This window comes from Biomphalaria glabrata, chromosome 2 (assembly GCF_947242115.1).
Source record: "Biomphalaria glabrata chromosome 2, xgBioGlab47.1, whole genome shotgun sequence".
NCBI classification, from domain to species: domain Eukaryota; kingdom Metazoa; phylum Mollusca; class Gastropoda; family Planorbidae; genus Biomphalaria; species Biomphalaria glabrata.
This window is the reverse complement of record NC_074712.1, coordinates 62,109,590-62,131,638: the sequence shown is the minus strand read 5'-3', so window position 1 is coordinate 62,131,638 and position 22,049 is coordinate 62,109,590. Positions and strand designations below refer to the sequence as shown.

Sequence of the window (22,049 nt, the reverse complement as noted above, 5' to 3'; positions counted from 1 at the left end):
CTTCCCTTATCTTTAAAAAAAATCTCTCTCCTTATTCTCATTCTTTCTCTTCTTTCTGTCTCTCTCTGTGTCTCTCTGTGTCTCTCTCTCAATGTCTCTCTCTCTGTCTCTCTCTCTGTCTGTCTCAATGTCTCTCTATCTCTGTCTCTCTGTCTCTCTCTCTGTCTCTCTCTCTGTGTCTCTCTCTGTCTCTCTCTCTCTCTCTCTGTGTCTCTCTCTCTGTCTCTCTCTTTGTCTATCTCTCTGTCTCTCTGTCTCTCTCTCTGTCTCTCTCTGTCTGTCTGTGTCTCTCTCTGTCTCTGTCTCTCTCTCTGTCTCTCTCTCTCTCTCTGACTCTCTCTCTCGCAGCAAAGACTATGAAACTTTTTTTTTTTTTTTTTGAAAGGTCCAATCCTGGCTGCCTTGTCTTATGTTTTGCATGCGCTGGGCTGTCGTCTGGTCGTCTCCATTGTGCCGGGTTCATGAACTCTGGGTGCTGCCGTCCCCGCTCATCCTTCAACATTATCTTATCTTCTTATCTTATATATTACAGACTTTACTTCAAAAAAGATAAGTAGGCCTATAATATGTCCTACGTATTTCGCGTGTCAATATATAGTCATGCATGTTAATCAATGACTTCAACTCTGCTAAGACGTTGATTTTCCTGGCTGATACAGGCAACCTATTCCATATTCTAATGGCACCAGGAAAGATTAAGGAGCACTTATACATTGAAGGAATATCCTAAAAATGTAAAACATTCTTATAATCTTGCTGTTTTAGTTTAATTATTTTCTGAGCTTTAGATTATCAAACTATTCTTCTTCTTAAACTGTCAGGTAGAGTTGAGCCTTCGGCTCTTGGAACTCTAGGCCAGCAAAAGTGAACAAGAGCTCCCTCTTACCGGCCTGAATGAAAACAGTGTACACTGTTTTGTCTGGCGGGTAGGTCCGGCGCCTTCGACATACGGAGGTCACGGTATGTCAGACTCGCGGCAAGAGGCCGCGTATAGATCTACTAAGACCCCCGTCATTTTTCTTTTCTATACCAGGCTAACCGTGCGGAACACGCCATTTATTATGTAACGGCCCCTTGAGGAACAGCGCCTGGATTTTGACAAGGTTGTGGGAGCTTTTTTACAACTCCGCACAGTGCAATGAGGATGCTCTCGCACCCCCTTAGGCACCCCCCCCCCCTCACGGGAGTCTTGTTTTGCTACCCTTTAGTTTAATCGTGTCCTCTTACGATCGTTTCCACCCGGGCGCCACTATGAGGCAGGGTAGCATGCCCGGTATTATCAAACTATAAATAAACAAAACCAAACAATATTTCTGTTCTAGAAAGGTTTATTGAAATTTTTTTTAGAAAAGATTGTGCGTCGATGTTATGGAGTGTGTGTGTTTTAATATGACGGTGGGAGGAGTTTAGAGATTGGTTAAGAGTTGGGAATGATACAAGATAAGTGTCAAAGTCGTCAGCGGTCTTTGTTAAACAGACGACTCCAGATTACCAGAGTATTTTTTTTTTGTTAAGAGCTAGATTTTGTTCAGAATATCATTGTAGGGCTATATCATTGTAGGCCTATAGGCCTATTATTGATAAAATATACTACATTTATTTGATTTATCACAAGTTGAATTTGTTTATAGGCCTATTGTAATAAAAGTTATATTAAGTTTTCTTCACAAGAGAAGCTATTCAGGTTATTTCAAGTTTCACAAGTTGAGATAAGAGATATAATACACCTACAGCGGTTAAGTTGTCTACCAGCAGTTTGGTGCTACAAGTCAACGACCGTCTACAACAGTGGATGATGGGTTTAAATCTTGAGTAGCCAACAAGGGTAGCCTACTACTGTCACGTCTCCGCTTCTGTACAATCCTCGTCTGTTCTCAGTAACCATCACTCTAATTCCCCCACGTTACCGCGCCTACTGGAACTAGATCTAGAAACTTGATAACTTAAAAGCACAGTATCACGCGCAATTTTCAATACATCTTTACCATAATAAAAATCAAGTGAATGCATACTAGAGTACAATGTATGAGGTAAAGTTAACTGTAAAATATAAAAAATCAATAATATCACAATATCAGTCATAGCGACTTTTACAAATGTAAATAAATTGCAATAAAAATTAGAAGAAATCTTTCAGGCCATAATTAATATAGTACAGTATGACCTTAATTAGATAAAATTAACAAAAGTTTAAAATATGTGACATCAATAAACTATAACACAAACATAGTTACTCTAATATAGGCCTACTGAAACTTAAAAATTACATACACTGAGACTTACTGATTGGAAATAACAAAAAATATATAAATACATTTTAAAATCCATTCCAGTAAAAGAGGAAAGCTGTGGCAGTCTTAAAACATCAGTCTAGTGTGATTTACAACAAATATGGAAATAGCATTACAATTCAAAACAATTAAAATATTACTAATATCACATTTAAAAAAAAAATACGATTTCTGAGATTTAGAAGCAATTTCATCATCAAACAAGGCCCACACAGGGACGTTGTTTTTTTTTATGGGAGTAGTGGCTGAACTAATGATCTCGGGTCAAATCTCATTGACGACTAGGGTTTTGAATTTCGACAGGGCCGGCCTTGGATAATTGGAGGCCCTAGTCGAAGTGAATTTGGTGTCGCCAAAAGAAACAGATAGGCCTAAATAAAAGACAGACAGCGAAAAAAAAATTACGCAATTTATTTAAAACATAGGCAGTGTAATCCAAAAATAACATTGGGCACAAGTTAAGCTCTTTCTTCTCTAAGAAAACAAATTGTTTTGAGTCATGTGCGAGGCCACCACCAATCAGAGACCCTAGGCGGCTGGCTGGTTTATCTAAGTCTAAGGCCGGCCCTGATTTTTTAGGACGCCTCTGAGTTCTACGAACGGTTCCTTTACATTAATTGGGGAAAGTAAAAGAAGTTCGAGATTGTGCTGGCCACATGACACCCTCGTGGGCCACATGACACCCTCGTGGGCCACATGACACCCTCGTGGGCCACATGACACCCTCGTGGGCCACATGACACCCTCATTGGCCACAGAAACAAATGCCCTATAGATCGCAAGGTCTGAAAGAGGTACGTCTGAAAAGTAACGTTTTTTGATTACAAACAAAAATGTGATTGAAGTTTAATCATAACAAGGTCGAATGTACAAATGTGAAAAATGAACAATTCTGACAGAACGTGGAAAATAATTACGGAGATAAAGGGTTAAGGGTCATTTCATTCAGTTCCGGGTTATAAGCCTGTCTGTCTGAACAGAATGTCAACCTTTTAAATGCCCATGTTCTTATCTTATCAATTAAAAAAAAATGATTACGTCCTACGCATCAGGCATCTAGTCATGCATGTTAATCAATGATTTAAATTCTGCCAAGTCACTGATTTTCCTGTCTGACTCAGGCAACCCATTTCATGCTCTAATAGCACTAGGGAAGAAGTAGCATTTGTACAAATTTGTTCACAGCCATTATAATGTTCTGTAACCAAAATAAAGTTAGAACTTTAACTATTATAATAGATAAACATAATTATGACAATGAAAAAAAAAATTGAATTAAAAGAATGCCACCATCCTCCCCCCCCCCTTTTTCCAAAAGAAAAAGTTAGGCTAAAATTTTGATGAAGTTTTAAAAAAGTTGGAATGGTTCTCAAACCCTTCCTGTACAAGAAAACAAAACAATCTCATTATGAGCTCAACGTTTCCACCAAATACATTCTTAATTATCCAGTCTCTCGACTTTCTATCCACCTCGGCCTCTAGGCTTTTTCTTTGTTCCTCGACTGAAGAGGTTAAAAGTGTCGTCTGCTGCCAAGGAGCGTCTGAGTAATTGATGCTTTTGTACTTTCGGATTAAGTCTGGGCACTTTCTACTCTGCCTGGTGTTTACGACCAAAAAGGTGGTGCATGAGGTTACGTGTACAGTCTCTAGCATTCTGTCGTAAATACTGTGGAAGTAAATTCTGCATACATTGATAAATAGATAACAACTTTAACGACAACAAAAAAAAGTTATCTCCATTAAATAACGTGTTTACGTGTTATTCCAAGAGATAATCTTTGAGTGTAAACGCGAGGGGTCTGTGTACGACCTCTTATGCGTTGGGCGCCCTTGCATTGCGGCGCGAGGTGAGGGGGGGGGATGACGCTGCTGATACTGTAGCTCGCGAAGGAGCGCTGGCCTAGCGCACTTTCGAGGCCTCAAGTACTTTTTTTAAAACTCTTTCTCTCCGTAATTATTTTCCACGTTCCAATGGAATTATTTATTTCGCTTATTTGTGATTAAACTTTAATACTTTTTAAATATTTTTTTTTATGTAATCAGGAAATGTCATATCGTCAGTTAGGAGAGAAAGAGTTAACAGGCTACGACTGCCAAACGAGAGTGGGTACATGCGAAGCGGTTTAATTCCTGGGACGAATCCAATAAAGCCATGGGAGTCTGGCAGCACATACGCCGCCCCAACCGAGATGACCCGTGGCGGACACTAAAAAGGTCGGATTAACCGATAATAACGCAGACGCCTACGGGACACTGCTCCATAGGTGCTTATTTTACCCGGTTACTGCCGAAGTTTGATGCCCGTTGCCGACACTTTCAGAGGTAAAACGGCGGTGCACGTCTTTGCGAGAGTGTCCGCAGCTTCAAAAGCTGCCTGGAGACGTATCTGAAGGGTCACTTCGACTGCATGGGACTGCAGTACCAACCAGGGCATGACGGGAGACCTAGGTCACCAATCGGAGTTCATCTCAGGCATGTGATCTCATGACAGTGGCTTCCTTTTAAACAAAGGTATACGTAAATTACTGCCTGTTGTGGAGGGAGAGGGATGGAGAGAGAGAGAGAGGAAGAGAGAGAGAGTGAGAGTGAGAGAGGGAGGGAGAGAGTGTTTGTATTGATCGAGGAATTCTGATGTAACCTTTGAATAGAATCAATGCAGACTATGAGATAAAATAGGACGAACGGCTTATGAACATCAGACGAATAAAAGTTTTTTAAGCTTTATGTAAGGTTTGTCGGAAAGTTCTGCGTCTAAAAGGGTTACTTGGGCAGTCTGAACCTACGCCCCAACGAGTACTTATAAAAAAGCGTGGTCGAGAGGCCAAGTGCACTTGACCTTGGCTTGGCTTGGCTACCTAGAAGGGGGCTCGAGGTTCGACACCCGACTCGAGCAGAGTTGTGTTTACTGAGCGCCTAAAGGCAGCACGGAAAACCAACTCCTAGATACCCCCTCCCCCCCACTGGTCCACAAATGAGATTGGACCAAAAGCGCTCTGAGCATGCTATAAGCATGAAAGTTGCGCTATATAAAAGCTATAATAATATAATAATAATAATAATAGTTCGTAAGGCTCCCTATTATGTTATGTGTCTGCAAAGCGCAAAGGGTTCAAAAGCTTAGGCTCTAGCCTAGCAGGGCCGGCCTTAGGCGAAGTAAATATGGTGGCCCCCAAGTGAAACAGAATAACAAAACATTAAGACCGAAAAAATAGGCAATGAATTAAAAACAGTCCTGTATCTACATCTAAATCAACAAATAAGTAAAATTCATATAACACCTAAAGCAGGAATGTGCTTCATGGACGAGTCATATTCACCAGACTAACAATGAGGTTTAGACATTTCACCAAAAGAAGTATGCTCGCTCATGTAGTTACTTGGAGGGATGGGGGACGAGGTGACCGAGCGCTTGGCTTCCGAACCTGTGGTTCTGAGTTCGAATCTTAGTGAAGTCTGATTTTGAATTTCGGGATTTTTAGGGCGCCCCTGAGTCCACCCAACTCTAACGGGTACCTGACTTTTAGTTGGGAAAGGTAAACGCGGTTGGTCGTTGTGCTGGCCACATGTCACCCTGCTCGTTAACCGTTAGCCAAAGAAACAGATGACATTAACATCGTCTGCCCCATAGATCGCGAGGTCACAATGGGGAACTTCACATTTCTCTATGTAGTTACTTACTCTGAATCATTGTCCCCAAGAAGTAGTAGTACTAATCTGTAGCGGCTCATTTCTTGAAGTTGTACTTCTTCTCTCATATGGCAATAGTCATCGTTTCTCTATAAGGAACAAAAAAAAGGAGGATGGTTATAGCAAGTCTTGGTATTTTCTGTCACTATAATATGTAAGTAAAATAAAGGAATAATAGAGAAGGAAAATGTTAAAAAAAAAAAAAAAAAAAAAAGCGTATGAAAGAGAAAGAACCGCATAATTACTGCCATATATATTAATACTGCAAGAATAATCTCTGAATTTCTATACAAAACACGACTAATCAATAACCACTAATTATCTTCTTATATGCTACAGACCTTACTTAAAAAAAAAAAAAGAAAAATTATTACGTATTGTCTTCGACAAATGCAAAGTTTCAACTTGATCCGAAAATAAATTGGAACAGGGAGAAATAACGTGTCCAAGAATTGTACCGGACTGACGGAGTGAGCTGATGGAAGCTGTAGCGGCCACTATCGGATATAAACATTTCACTTGTAAATTTTAAATGAGTCATGTGTGAATGTATATTTTGTTTTTCTAGATTTATAATGTTTTGTTTGGTGTGATGCACAAACCTTAAGGCAAATTTCCTTATGGGTAATAAATATTATTATTATTACAATTATTTTTAAAGTGGAAAGTTTTAGAGCTATCTATTGTTAGCTTCAAACATTAAAGCGTCGACCTATATAGGGGAATAATTCAGCTTATAACATCACATCGGTCTAGTACTATTTCTTTTCTTTGTTCGAGATACCTAACAAAATAATTAATTACTTATTGTTAACTAGACCTTACAGGGACACACGCACAAGGCAGTGCGGCTATTGACCTATAGCCTGAGGCTTCGCAGCCTCAGTTTCAATCTGCCACCACGAGGAGTTACTGCATAGGACTTGCTGTGGAGAGGCTATGTACTGGCAAGAGAGACTTACACAATTGCTACCCTTTCACAGATGCTAGCCAGTGGTGGCAACAAGTTAAGCTACCACACTAGACGCTTCACACAGCCATTGGACAGACAAGTGATCTCTCTATTGCTGGGGGAAAACCTGGGCGGTAAATTTGCGAATGCTGGGCTGCCCACACGTCAGCACACGCCTCTCTTCCATACTGACCGGGTCCAAAGGGATGGAAAGCCATCACAATTTGTGGACAGGTCTCTGCAGGAGTTTGCCAGAGAGCAGTAGTCTTACTACTGTCCCCCCGCCTACGGGGATCCAGGACCGGTTTTCTGTTAGGGTTTACTCCCTTAGCCATAGTCTTTTTACCAGACAGAGTGAGTTGATACAAGCCTTGTGATAAAGTAGAATAGAAATAACTTTTTATAGCAGTTAAGAGATGGATTTTAATGACTATAATTTTTTTTTCGTGCGTTGATATTCAAATAAAAAAAGAAATCTAGTATATTCGAGAAAGAGTGTGCTATTATAAACGTTTTTATAAGTACTCCTATCGGATTGCATAATCTCGTTAAGAAAGACTTGTTTGTAAAATGTTTTACATATTTCGGATGTTCCTTCAGAGTTGAAGATAGTTTACTTCCTAGTCCAAACCTTCCGCAGGACGACGGGGGATGGGAGCGGGCAGGGTTTGAACCCTCGACCGTCGATAAATCCGAACGACAGTCCAGCGCGCAAACCGCACGACCAGGCAGCCAGACTTTACCAGAAAGGCTGGTCCGAATGATAGGGTAGACATGTAAACTAACCTCGAGATTGTTGGATGAATCAAGGCCAAACAAAATATTTAGAGCCTGTAAAAGGTTCTGTGCCAGTTCGCTTGTCTCGCCTGGTCCTTCTTCAGTATCATCGGATTCATCGTTGACAATAAGCACATCGAATTGTTCAGACATCGTCTGGCTCTCTTCTTCTTCGCCGTCAATCATCCCAGAGCATTGGCCATACTTCATTTGAAACATTTGTTGAAACGCACGCCTGCTATCCGTACTGCCCTTAAGCGAACGTGTCCACGACGCTGAGATGTAAGTGAGCGCTCGATTGGCGTAAACCTCCTCACTAGACCAGGTCTCATCCGAAGTCAAGCTAGCTTTTGTGCCGGCCATGTTTAGAAAAGCAAGGGCGCTTTCGAAATCTCCGATGTTCAAATAGCTTTTTAACCCTGATAGAAACATGTCGACGTCGTCTAAATCTAAGCCCCTGTCTAACATTTCTTTAATAACACTTGCTGTATCTTTTTTCTTTGCCAATTCCAGTAGTTTTATTTTTTCTTTGTATCTCTGTTTTTCTTGGGGCATTCGCTCTACTTCTTCAGATAGTAGCCTGAAGGCATCCCAAACTTCGGACTCACAATTTTCTAGTTCGGGATTCCTAGAAGCCAAATCTGCTGCTAGACTTAGGGCCTTTACAAATTGTTCTCTGGATTCTTTTTTTAACATTTCTGCATCTGATTCATCTGGTAACTCGCTTAATTTTTGCAGACAATTCCCAGCGCTTTCATGAGCAGAAATTAAACTTATAAGATAAGAATTTGTATTTTTATCAAAGGCCTTCATGTACTGAGCAAGTGCGTTTTGGTATTGCTCTAGCCTCATGTAAAGATCACCAAGGCATAGTGTTGCAGTTATATTTTCTTCTTCAGAAACCTCAATAGCCTTTTCATAAGCTTGTATTGCCTCTTTGACTAAATCATTATTTTCATCAAGTTTCTTTGTTGGGCTTATAGCAAAATGTTTTAATGATTTACAAGAGAAATCAGCAGACTTAGACTGGCGCAATGAAGGTTTCTGAAAGTTCTCACGGAAATTTTGGTTTTGGGGACGCCAATTATTTGTCTGTTTAGTAAAGGGCGTTTGTTTTCGAGCTTGGAATCTCTGTGGTTTAGCTGTGTGGTAATTTCTTTGGCCTCTATTGTATGGTCTTCTATGAGATTGATATTGTGAAGTGCTATGGTAATCAGCCTTCCCGTGGCTTGCTATGTTTATGTTCTGTATGCCTGAACATAGACTTTGTTCAGATTCCTCCGAATTCACATCTTTATTCATCATTGGCATGCTATCAAACCCAGAATCTAGGTTTTCATTTTTCCCTGGTAAATTTCCAAAGGAAAGTGACGAACATGCGCCACCTTCTGCTTGTAAGCCTGTTGATTGTAAAGCATTAGAAACGGTCAATGAATCATAAGTAAGCTGCCGAACATAAGAAGGCTTGCGTCCGTATCTGTTTCTAGCTTCTCGATCTACTTTCTTTATAAGACTTAAGCCCAAATGGTGGTACGCTATACCATTTTCTCGGAGTTTTACGGAATCTCTCAACAAAGAAATTGCCTTATCGATATCTGTTCCTTTCATACTTTTACCGCACGCTGTAAGAACCGTGGGATTGTTACTGCCATACTTCAACGCTTTCCCCAGTAGCTGTCTTATATCCAGTCCCTTGAAAACAGCATCCCATTCTCGTCTGAAGTTGTTCTGCCTGAGATTAACTAGTTGGGCATATGCCATTCCCCTTAATCTTCCATCCCCATTTTCCGCAATTTCAAACATTAACTTGGCACATTCTGTGGTCATTTCACTCATGTTCATTTTTTCTGGACTAGAGCAATTAAGATTGTAATTTGTAAGTCTTCTGTTCACTAGCCCAAGCCCGTATTTCCACAGGTAATTAGTTGGGCATTTCTCGATGCATTGCTTAAATAATTTTATGCTGAGTTCATAGTTGGCAATGCCTCCCAGTCTGCTGTACGTATAAGCTTGCTCCGATATGGCTTCTGATTTCAAATCATCAAATGTATTTTCTTGTGCCAAGTCCTGCAACTCTTTAAATATTTTTTTCCCATTGATTTTGTCCCCTTGGAGGCAAGACAGGAAAACCTGATTTCCAAGAGCGGTTAGATTTTTCCTTTGTGTCATTTCTAAAACTTCTTTGTTCAGTCGCAACGATTCTTTCTTACTTTCTCGGTCATTCAAATTGTAAAATACCCAAGTGAGGAGATTCAAATTTCTAACTTTCTCGGATACGGCACCATCGTTAAGGTCTAAATCTTGCTGGACGTTGGTTCGGACATGTAGAAAACGTTGGTGTGAGATCTTTGTTCCGGTCTTTAGGTTGAAAGTACACGGGAAGTTCTTTAACTCTTGAGTTGGGTCAAAGGCCATCTGTAAATAGAAAAAATCAATTAAACAAATGAAAACATTATGTCGTAGGAGCAATCGGGATATATTTCAAAGTTCATTTTAATTTAAAGGAAAGATTGTTTGTAACATGTTTCGGATGTTTCTTCAGGATTGAAGGTAATCTACTTCCTAGTCCAGGCCTCCCGCAGAACGACGGGAGATGGCAGCGGGCAGGGTATGAACTCGGGACCATCCCAAACACATAGCGCACGACTAGGCAGCCATCAAGTTTGGATCAATGGCATGTTAAAAGGGAGATCAGAGGGCTATTTGATATGGGAGAGTATGCCACATTTCGTTCATTAAAGGCTAGCTAACAAACATAAGTCAATCGTTATTTATTTGGTCTTTTCGTTCATGAATATTCTCTGAATTTTTAAATACTTTTGATTTCTAGACCTACTCAATGGTTCGCGCGAAATCTTTGTACATTTCTTCTCAATAAAAAATTAAATTATCTTCAATTCTTATCTTAAAAAACGATAGTTTTTCTTTAAGATAATCACTGGGAAAGAATAAGCACTTGTACGGGTTTGTCCCAGCAAATGGACTAAGAAATATTTGTGTGTTTTTCTGAGTACCTGTCACCACCTCAAAGTTGGTGCCATAGAGTAGAAACCCTAATTCTGTATTGTGTATGTTAATTCCATATTGTGAATCTTATTCACAACCCATGTGACACTAAGGTGAACACTTTTGACCTTAGGTGAACCAGAGAGTTAAAGGCAGTCAGTCCACATAGAGATCTTGTAGCAAGCACTTGTATTGAGTCACTTAAGATATAAGCAGTAGAGTTAGATGTTTAAAGTAGTTTGTTATAGAATAAGTACTAAGTTGTGATATTCGTATATTACTGTTGGATTAATACTGACCACTCCTGGGTCGAATTGTATGGTGTATTCACTATGTGGTGTTATATTAAACTTATTGTGTCTGCTACACCCAGCGTCATTTTATTATTCTGTGATTTGTAACAAGAACCCAATGTCACCACCACGCCTACATTGATAACCACAGCCACATTCATAACATATAAAATAACTAGGTGACATTTATGGTGTCAGAAGTGGTGTCAGAAAACGACATTTATGGTGTCAGAAGTCCAAAGTGCAAGCCATCCAGTGACATTCATAGTGTCAGAAGTGTCAGAAAATGACATCTTTGGTGTCAGAATAGTGTCAGAAGTGTCAGCAAACGATATTTTATGATATCAGAAGTGTCAGATCTACTAACTTAAAGGATTTATGAGCACCAGAGGAACAAGTCAAGAATTTTTTTTTCTATTGCTGTCAGAAGTATTTTAATACTACAGTTACTTACAGTAACATTTATACGGATATTTTTGAAGTTGGCAAGGGAACTATTTAGTTAACACATGAAAAAGTAACTCTAAAAAAAATATTTGTTTACACATGACGCCACTCAACGAGCAAGAAAGCTAAAACCTGATTATTACAGACTCTACTATTTTTCTCATTTGGTCGTTCAGCGACACATTCAACATTATAGAGATGACCTAGATCTACATTTATTGAGACCAGCACACAATTTTTCAAGTGAGATTCACGTGATCCAAGAGTGACATTATTATTATCTTCAGCTAGTCCAACACTACTAACAAAAAACAGAGCTGAAATTGAAAGTTAACTGTGCCTACTATTTTAACTTATACTTCAAGATTGAACTCTACATGAATTACAACGAATCCAGAATTTATTAAATTTTTTTGACTACACACTTGGTATCTAGAGCTACTACTACATGTCACATTGACCTGCCATGACACAGTTACCGTTAGCGAGCTATTTTTTTCATCTGTGATGAACTGAACAATTTGAACTGTTCCTGTGTGAGCTGTATTTTCAACTTTTCCAGTTGACTACTGTCCTAAGTGTCATTTATCTGGAAGCCTGATTTATGTGGTTGTACTTTTTTTTACACCAGTTGAGATAGCTTTAGGAGCACAGCATTGTTCAAAGTTACTTTAACATCCTAAGCAAAAGAGATCAAACATGATATGCTGAGACATACTGGATACTACAGCCTGTGTGGGTGAAACTAGACAACCGTGATACTACAACCGGTGTGGGTGAAAATCTAGTACTACAAGTCATTCAAGTCATCGCTTGAAGACAGCTGATATGGTCAGTCGAAGTAGCTGACATATTCAAGAATCATCTACATCGAGTGCTCGTCATAATTCTAATGACACACTCATATTGTCGCTGTCTAACAACACATTTAATAAGAGAGCGCTCTCACTCTTAGACCTCTCTTGTCGTCACTACTTATGGTCATTTTTAGTTATTTATATTTGTTTCAGCAACTGTACGAAACAGTGGATTACCTATCAAGCACATGAATTATTTATTGGATTACTTGTCAACTATATGAATTGTTTAATGGATTATCTGTCAAACATATGAAGTATTTATTGGATTACTTTTGTTCAAGAACTTGAGTACCGTATCATGTAACATTGTGCTGTGGATTTAACAAGTGGATTACTTATGAACTGTACCGTTGTGCTGCGGATTTAGCAAGTGGATTACTTATGAACTGTACTGTGGACATATTTTATGTGGAGCATCACCGGAACTTTATGTACAAGTCAAGCATCAAGTGAATATTTAAGGGAAGTAACTTTAATTACCCTTAGTATTATCAGTATTGATTAGTTCTCTTGAACTACACCACAATTTTTTTTTCATTGTTTACATTTGTATTTATATATACATTTGACTTTAGGGACTAAATTTAATTATCTATTGAGTCTGAGCATTTATAGTTTTTTTCAAGTAAGCATCCAGGTATTGGTAGGGACTCTTTAGATAAAGTAAATACTTGATCGTATAGCTGTATTAGTTAAGTTTGTATTTCGTCAAGTATCTATCATATTGTTAAAACTCTTGTATTGATATTGTCTTGTTTACATTTGTTGAATTTTCTTTTGCGTCATTGTTATTTCTCATTGTAATTCTTTTGTCTACTATTTCTACTATCTTGTAATGTCTCTTTAAAGCAGACTGTTTAGTATCTATAGTGTATTTATGTTTGTCTAATTACTTATTAATATATATATTTATTTTACTTCTTATTTCAACCTATTTTTTATTATTATCAACACTACACTACACACTTGATACACTATGGGATATATTTTGATTTGAGATTGTGACAAGATTGATTGTATATAATATATACTTTGAGCACATTGAACTATTTTGATACTATTTGTATGGACACTGATTAATGAAAAAGCAGAAACTTAACATATTACATTGATCACTATTTATCAGACCAATAAGGCTCACATAATTGTGAATTACTTGTTGCAATAAACTTTTACATTGCAAGTGGAGATACTAGAAATACATAATCATATAATTGATCAGTAAAGTATTACATTATGAACTAGACAAAGTACCAAGAATAACTTAAGATACCTCATAACCTCAATTGTTTCGCACAAAATATATATCTACTATTACCTGCAATTACTATTTGAGCTATAATAATTATTTATCGTACAATATTCATTTACAACTACCTAGTGTACACATATCTATTAATTAACTATATTACTAATTTGAATCCTTGAAAATGGCTGAGTATGAAAAACTAATAGAGATAGTGGATAAACTAAAGTTAAAAGAAGATGATAGAGCTGCATTCATTAAAATTGAAATAGATAGAATTAGAGTAGAAAAAGACAAGCAACGGGAAGAAAGGCTACATGAAAGAAGACTGAGAGAGAAAGAACAAGAAAACTTAGAGAAAGAAAAAGAACGCCAGCATGAAATAAAATTAAAAGAACATGAAGAAAAAATGGCCAAGCTAGCAAAAGAAAATAAAGACAATTCAGCAAGTCAAACTTCATCTCATCATCAGTATCATAGCAAATTTAGGAACTTTGACCCAAAAGAAGACACATTAGAGAATTTCATTATTCAATTTGAATACATCTGTCAAACAGCAAATATGAATAGTGCACAAATGGCTCAACAACTTCTAGCTAACCTAAGAGGTGAACCACTAAACATCATCGACACACTAACTATGGAGCAAAGAAAAGACTACAACACAGTAAAACAAAGACTAATTGAACATTTTGGCAAAACGGAGGAACACTATCGAAAACTTTTTAGGGAAATAAAACTAGCCAAGAATGCAGATTTAAAAAGAACAATACATGACATGCGCCAGAACATGACAAAGTGGCTACAACTCGCAAACTGCAACTTAGATGACCCCAAACAGATATTAGATTTCTTTCTCATTGAGAATGTGCTAATTAATGTTACAGATGCAGCATTCTCATTCCTGAAGGAGAGAAAAATAAAAAATGAAGCTGAATTGATATCAAACTTAACAACATACAAGGACTCCCACCCAAACATCACCATTGACAAAAGGGAATTGTACAATGTAGCTGCAACAGTGACAGAAAACCATCCAAGATCTACAAATAAATTTAAATATGCCAAGAGCATACAATGTTTTTTCTGTGGCATATTGGGTCACACCAAAGCAGAGTGCAGAAAGAGAATGGCATCAGAAAAACAGCAATATGTAAATAGAAACCATAAATATGGAAGAGATAACAGAACTTTCCAGAGCTTCAGTCCTAACTATAATAGATCCTATCAACAACAATATAACAGAAGAACATGGCAAAGCTACAGTCCAACTAACAGTAGATCACATCAAACAAACAGAAGATGGCAAAACAACAGAATGTCTAGAAGAGACCAATTTCAAGATAGACAACATACTTACCACAATAACAATCATACTAGACAAAATATAGCAGCTGTAGCAACTGAAAGACCAATAGAATATGAAACAGCAGCATATATACAGACAAAGGTAGCCAAATTAAAAGTGTATCCTGCCTATGTGGATGGCATTAAGGTATATGCATTACGTGACAGCGGCTGCACCTCAATCATTGTGAAGAAATCACTAGTAAAACCTGAACAGATCCTAAAAGACAAGGTCACACTGACTTATGCAAATAAAGACTTATGGGAAGTATGTGAAACAGCATTAGTTTTCATTGAATCACCATGGTTCACTGGTCAATACAAAGCCATAGTAATGAACAACCCAGCTGAAGAACTAATTATAGGGAACATAGAGAATATAGTTGAACTGTCAGAAGAAGCCTTAGTAAAATGGGCTAATAGTGTAAATCAAGAAAATATAGAAGTAGCTGCAGTAACAACAAGAGCTCAAGCTAAATTAGATAAGGAAAGCAGAAACACTGACACAAGTGAAGTGACCAGTGAAAGAAATAAAGGCAAACAGTATATTTCAAACAAAGATACTGTACATATAGAGTGTCAAACGGAGAACACATCAAAAATAAAAAATGACAAGAAAGACAAATCTTTTATGGCCATAATTCCAAACATGAATGTCAACAAAGATGAATTAATTGAGATGCAGCAAAATGATCCAACAATTTCGAACATATGCAAGAATTTATGCAACAGAACTGAAGGACCATACAGCAAAATAAATGGAGTAGCTATAAAGCATAAGAAAATAAGAAATGGAAATGAAGTGCTACAAATAGTAATACCTCAGCAATTGAGAAAAAGCATCATTGAAACATGTCATGACAGTCCCTTGGCTGGACATATGGCTTACACAAGAACACTAGAAAAAATAAGACACAACTGTTTCTGGCCTAAGATGGAGCAAGAAGTGAAGGCATATACTAAGAGTTGTGTACAGTGCATAAGAAGAAATCCAATCACAGGGAAACACAAAGCACCTCTACAAGAAACAGATACAGTAGAGACACCATTCGAAAAACTAGCCATGGATATAGCTGAACTTCCAACTGTAACAGCTAAAGGAAATAGATACATATTATCATTCATGGATTTTGCCACACGCTGGCCTGAAGCTTTCCCATTAAAACACATTGATGCAAGTACGATATGTCAGACGTTATTACTATTATTTACCATGATAGGCTTTCCTAGAACCATTGTCAGTGATAACGGAACTCAGTTTAAAGCGGCCCTAACAGCCGCATTCGCAAAGTTAACAGAAGTCAATCAAGTCTTTAGTACAGTTTACCATGCACAAGCGAACAGTATTGTAGAACGTTGGAATAAATCTATGAAGATTATGTTGGACAAAGTATGTATGGAAAACCCAAACAACTGGGATGAGATGCTACCATATATATTGTTTGCGTACCGTGAAGCCAAGAACGAATCAACAGGTTTCTCTCCATATGAATTAGTACATAACAGAAAAATGAGAGGACCATTACATTTATGGAAGCAAAACATGCTTGAGATTAAAGAAGAAGATTTCCCACTTATAGTGAAGAACAAAAATCAGTTAACATATGCGGTCAAAACGGCACAAGAGAATATTAAAAGAAGCACAAAGAAACACAGAGACATTAAAAACAAAAATAGAGTGTTAAGAGAATTTGAAGAAGGAGATACAGTTTACGTAAAAATGCGAGATGAGGAAGAATTTTATGATGGTCCATATACTATTGAAAAGAAAGTAGGAAACGTAACATATGAAGTTGAGATGAATGGAATAGTGAGGAAATTACATGTCAACAAACTGAAAGGTAGCCCCAGAAGAGAACATGCTATGGTAGTACAAAGCAATGATGCGGAAGAATGTGAGATATTTGAAGATGAGACAGATAGCGAACTAAATTTTTTTCTTCATGCCTGTGCTGTATCACAACATATTGAAACACCAGCAGCAAATGAAGAGCAAGTAGAAAATGTATTGAGAGAGTACAAGGATGTGATTGCAAATCAACTAGGGAGGACAAGCATAATTCAGCATAAAATCAGATTGAAAGACTATTCTGCAATAAAGAAAAAAAACTATACAATACCAACAGCATACTGTGACAAAGTTAAAGAAGAATTAAATAAGTTACTGAAGGATGGAACAATCAGAAGGGTAGATGAACAAAGTGAATATGTGTCCCCAATAGTAATAGTCAAAAAGAAAGATAACACTCTACGTGTGTGCTGTGATTTTAGAGAATTGAATAGCAAAACAGTGATTGATGCAGAACCACTACCTCTACCAGAACAGTTGATAGAAAAAAAAGGAAGCTCAGAAATATTTACCACTTGTGATTTGAACCGTGGGTTCTGGCAAATAGAGATGGAGGAGAGATCCAAAAAGTTTGCCGCGTTCAGCTGCAATTTGCCAGGTCTAGTAGGAGTGTACCAATGGAATGTGATGCCATTTGGCTTAGTGAACAGTACGGCAACATTCCAAAAATGTATGGCCAAGTTGCTGGAGGGAATAGAAGATGTAGTTTTCTACGTGGATGATATCTGCATATTTTCAAAAACTTGGGAAAATCACATTAAAACTCTCAAACAAGTATTAAATAGGCTGAGGGAGAACAAGTTGACTATAGCCCCTGATAAACTACATATAGGGAAAACTAAAATAGAATTTTTAGGCTATGAAATAGGAAACAAACAAATAAGGCCTACTAGAAGCAACCTAAATAAAATAATGCAAGTTAAACCACCAGAAACTAAAAAAGACATTCAAGCCATTATAGGATTATTTAATTTTTACAAGAAATTTATTAGTAACTATACACAATTAATATCTCCTCTTTATGACTTATTAAAAGTAAAGAACAGCAACAAGGACACATATAAGAAAATAATTGCAGCTTCTAAAGAATGTAGAGAAGCAGTAGATAAACTCAAAGAAATATTTAATGATGATAAGAGATTACATATACCCAGTAAAGATAAAGTATTTGAATTATACACAGACGCATCTGACACTGCCATAGGAGCATGTCTTATGCAGAGAGATGATAAGAATAATCTGGTCCCCATAGAATATCTTAGCAGAAGATTATCCAGGGCAGAAACAAGATACAGCACCATAGAAAAAGAATGTTTAGCCACAGTGTGGTGTACACTGCGACTAAAAAGACATCTGTTAGGCAGATTTTTCCTAATATTTACAGATCATAAACCATTAACCACTCTAAATGTTAAAGCAAATACTAATAGTAGAATTACAAGATGGACCATGATCCTAGCTGATTTCCATTTTGAAATAAAACAAATAAAAGGGAAAGATAATGTTATTGCTGATTTTATGTCCAGATATATTCAAGATAATCAGAATGACTTAGATAATGATCTATGTCATGTTAGTCAAAACTTGTATTGCTAAATGTCAAAGATTTAAGATTCACAAGTAAAAAAGTTATTTTTACAACCAGCTATGATGTCATTTTGTGAACATTGAGCATTATTTTGTAAACAATGAGTACTATTTGTAAACATTGAACTAGAAACCATTTTTTTTTAAAAACTCTATTTGTAAACAAACTTTGGAATTTGATTACTACATTGTAACCAACAATTTTTTTTTTCACATTCTTTTGTCAACAAGAATAACATTTTTGTACTCAACAATGTAAACAAACATTGAATTTTTTCCCAACTTATTCAGTACCTAGCTTAATTTTTTCCATACAATGTAAACATTATTTTTTCTCATTGTATTGAGAACAACTTTGAATTTTTTTCTACAGCTATTGTAAACAAGATTGGAATTTTTTACTATGTCATTTATCACAATTATATAACTTAGTCACATTTTTCAATACTATTGAAAAAGGAGATTGATTCATAATGTAACTTATTTATTCAATGTCAATTAGTGTAATGAAATATTGACATACACTTGTATTTTTTGAAAACATTTTTGTCAAACTATTCTTATGGACTATATTTTTTGTAACAATCATTGATGTAAACAAGAAGATTGTTGTACAAACTTTTTGATATTTCAAGTGCTGAAAGAGACACTTGATATTATTCTTTTAAATTGGACTTACACATTTTTTCACAACAGATTAAAATGAATACAACTAAACTAGTAGGAAGTTATGCTTGTATATATATGCTTGAACAAATTAATGTAAACTCAAAGATTGTATCACAACTGACACATTTTCTCAGTTGAATCTTTTTTGACAAAAGAGTTTTTTGAACTTTGTACACAATAATTATTTGATAAACAATGTAACATTAAACTTTTGCCATTACTAGCTACAAATTATTTGAACTGTCATATGGAGAAATACTTAATTGAAACATAAGGTGCATGCAACAAGCACTATGAAAGATATTTATTTTGATTTGATGTTCATACTTTTGATCCAATATTTTGATACTTGAATTATACATATTTACTTGTGTAATATTAATGCACAAAAATTTTTTATGGAGATGTCAAACCTCATATTGAAGTAAACAGATACATTGAATTTGTAACAATGATCATTAATCAATTTTATCTTGAATTTTGACATATATTTTGAATTTTTCTATACTTATCACTTACATATTGAGACTTACTTGTAACATTTTCTACATGATTTGTACATATTGTACTATTGGTGTTAAAAAACCAGACTTCTAACATTTCTATAGTGTCAAAGATTTTTTTTTATAAATAGATATTGTGAATTAAAACTTGTATTAATTTTTCACATTGTGACATAGGAGATTGTCATTGAAATTTTTGTCACACTTTGCACATATTATTATGAAAAAGACTTGTAAATATTGAACACATTTGAACATTGATGTATATATTAGAACTACATGTAAAGAATTATTTGAGATGTAAAGTATTTGACTCAGAGAATTATTTGAATTGCCTTACAAGAATATGATGGATTAGAGAATTTTGCCCTTGTATGAATTTTTTGATTCAGCAAATATTTTGTGTAACACCGTCATATTATATATTTTATTGCAAGTTTGTAGTTCTATTTGAACTCTGCAATTGTACATTTCATAGACCCCAAGAATTCCAATTGATCCTACTTATGATAATTATGTCGTCAAGCTGAAAAAAATTTCTTCAAAATTTTTTTCAAAAGGGGGGTGATAGGTAATGTCACCACCTCAAAGTTGGTGCCATAGAGTAGAAACCCTAATTCTGTATTGTGTATGTTAATTCCATATTGTGAATCTTATTCACAACCCATGTGACACTAAGGTGAACACTTTTGACCTTAGGTGAACCAGAGAGTTAAAGGCAGTCAGTCCACATAGAGATCTTGTAGCAAGCACTTGTATTGAGTCACTTAAGATATAAGCAGTAGAGTTAGATGTTTAAAGTAGTTTGTTATAGAATAAGTACTAAGTTGTGATATTCGTATATTACTGTTGGATTAATACTGACCACTCCTGGGTCGAATTGTATGGTGTATTCACTATGTGGTGTTATATTAAACTTATTGTGTCTGCTACACCCAGCGTCATTTTATTATTCTGTGATTTGTAACAAGAACCCAATGTCACCACCACGCCTACATTGATAACCACAGCCACATTCATAACATATAAAATAACTCGGTGACAGTACCTTATTAGGTTGTGTTGTTGTAATTGTAAGTTGCTGGACAAGAATGATAAGTACTATATTAAGTCCATCATTTTATAGGAGCCCTAGGCAAGATGGAGCACTCGTATGAATTAGTCCTTGCAAATGGAATAAGAAATGTCTTTGTGCTTTTGCGAGCATTTGATTAGGTTATGTTTTTGTATTTATAGTTAACAGGCCGTGTCATTAAAGACTCAGAAAGACTCAAGAGCTCTCTATCCCATTAAATAGTAAATCATTTATATAAAAATACAACTTTGTAATGTATACCTCACCCAATACTGCCCCTGATCAACGCAAAGCGGATATTTATTAATAGTCATATTAAAGTATCGATACAACCACTAAGATTGATTAAATTTTGAGATCATTTATATAACTCCTCTTCAGAGTTATCCACTCTTGAATATGTGAACCCAACCATGAGAAACTTTTTCTAGGCTATTTATAGTGAGTGTTATTAAATATTAAGGTTAAAAATATAGTAAGTAGCCAAGTCGTGTAAGTATTTGTGGTATATAATATTGTGACGTTTTCCACTATCCAGGCTCTGTGCAAACTGCACCACATGACACAACGAACTTAAAGACCCTCACAACGCAGGACTGCTAAGTATAAGTAACAGTTTAATTACATCACAATTAACGCTGACTTTACAAAAAAATCGTAAGTCTGTCCCAGACCCTCTACACACACCGTGCTGCTCTGACTTCGCTTCGTACTGATCACATTGCGAGGTTACGTGAAGTGTCTTGACTGTAACACACTCACCCTGGCCTGGGGCGGTTTGCATAGTCTAAAAATACACACATCACTACCCGGTTTATAACAATATATGTTTAAACAATAAAAATATTGGACTAACAGATCTAGACTTCTTATTTATCGCGAAGATCATTATAAATTTCAGTATAAAGAATAACCTATGAATTTCCTTACTATGAGAGAAACAATATTATCTATTTTTTTTTTTAAATTAACACCTTCGACTTGTGAAGTCAGTCCAGTCCGTACGGGAATTCCCAAAGTGATGCATTTGAAACTGAAATACAAAACGAATGTAATCACAAGATGTCAACAAACAAGTTCTTCCTATGCACAATCTCTGTTATTTATCTACATGTACTGTACATATTTGCCACTTTCAGAAATTCATTGTATGATATTAGGTCTCTTATGGGAAAAGACTTTTATGATACTATAATAGACATTGTAACAGAGTGAAAGTAATTTATTCGTATTATAATACGCTTAAAAACCCCTTTTTCGAAGAACTACCTTAATATAATAGGGTTACAAATGAACAGTGATAGGTAGAGGTCAACGTATGACCCCGGCGAGATGACACAGCAGCGAGTGTTCTCTGGAATCTACGCGTATAAACAAAGGCAGGATGTGACGTGTCCTCAGGTGTTGTTCCAGGGGACAAACAGATCTAAGAAGGGGGGCAGTTACTAATGAACAGTGAC

At 36.4% G+C, this 22,049-nt stretch overlaps 2 protein-coding genes across 2 annotated transcripts; one reads left to right on the top strand and one right to left on the bottom strand.

The window, feature by feature from the left end:
- Window positions 1-1,310: 1,310 nt before the first annotated feature.
- LOC106061880 (uncharacterized) lies at window positions 1,311-21,810 on the bottom strand. Its single transcript, XM_056021814.1, has 4 exons — window positions 21,564-21,810; window positions 7,717-10,122; window positions 5,970-6,067; window positions 1,311-3,957 (listed from the first exon to the last, which is right to left on the bottom strand). Exons 2-4 carry the CDS (start codon window positions 10,120-10,122, stop codon window positions 3,621-3,623), a joined length of 2,841 nt encoding a protein of 946 aa, XP_055877789.1. The 5' UTR covers window positions 21,564-21,810; the 3' UTR covers window positions 1,311-3,620.
- Window positions 15,556-18,351, top strand: LOC129924745 (uncharacterized). Its single transcript, XM_056021257.1, has one exon. The coding sequence runs from the start codon at window positions 15,556-15,558 to the stop codon at window positions 18,349-18,351; it is 2,796 nt and encodes a 931-aa protein (XP_055877232.1).
- Window positions 21,811-22,049: the final 239 nt, after the last annotated feature.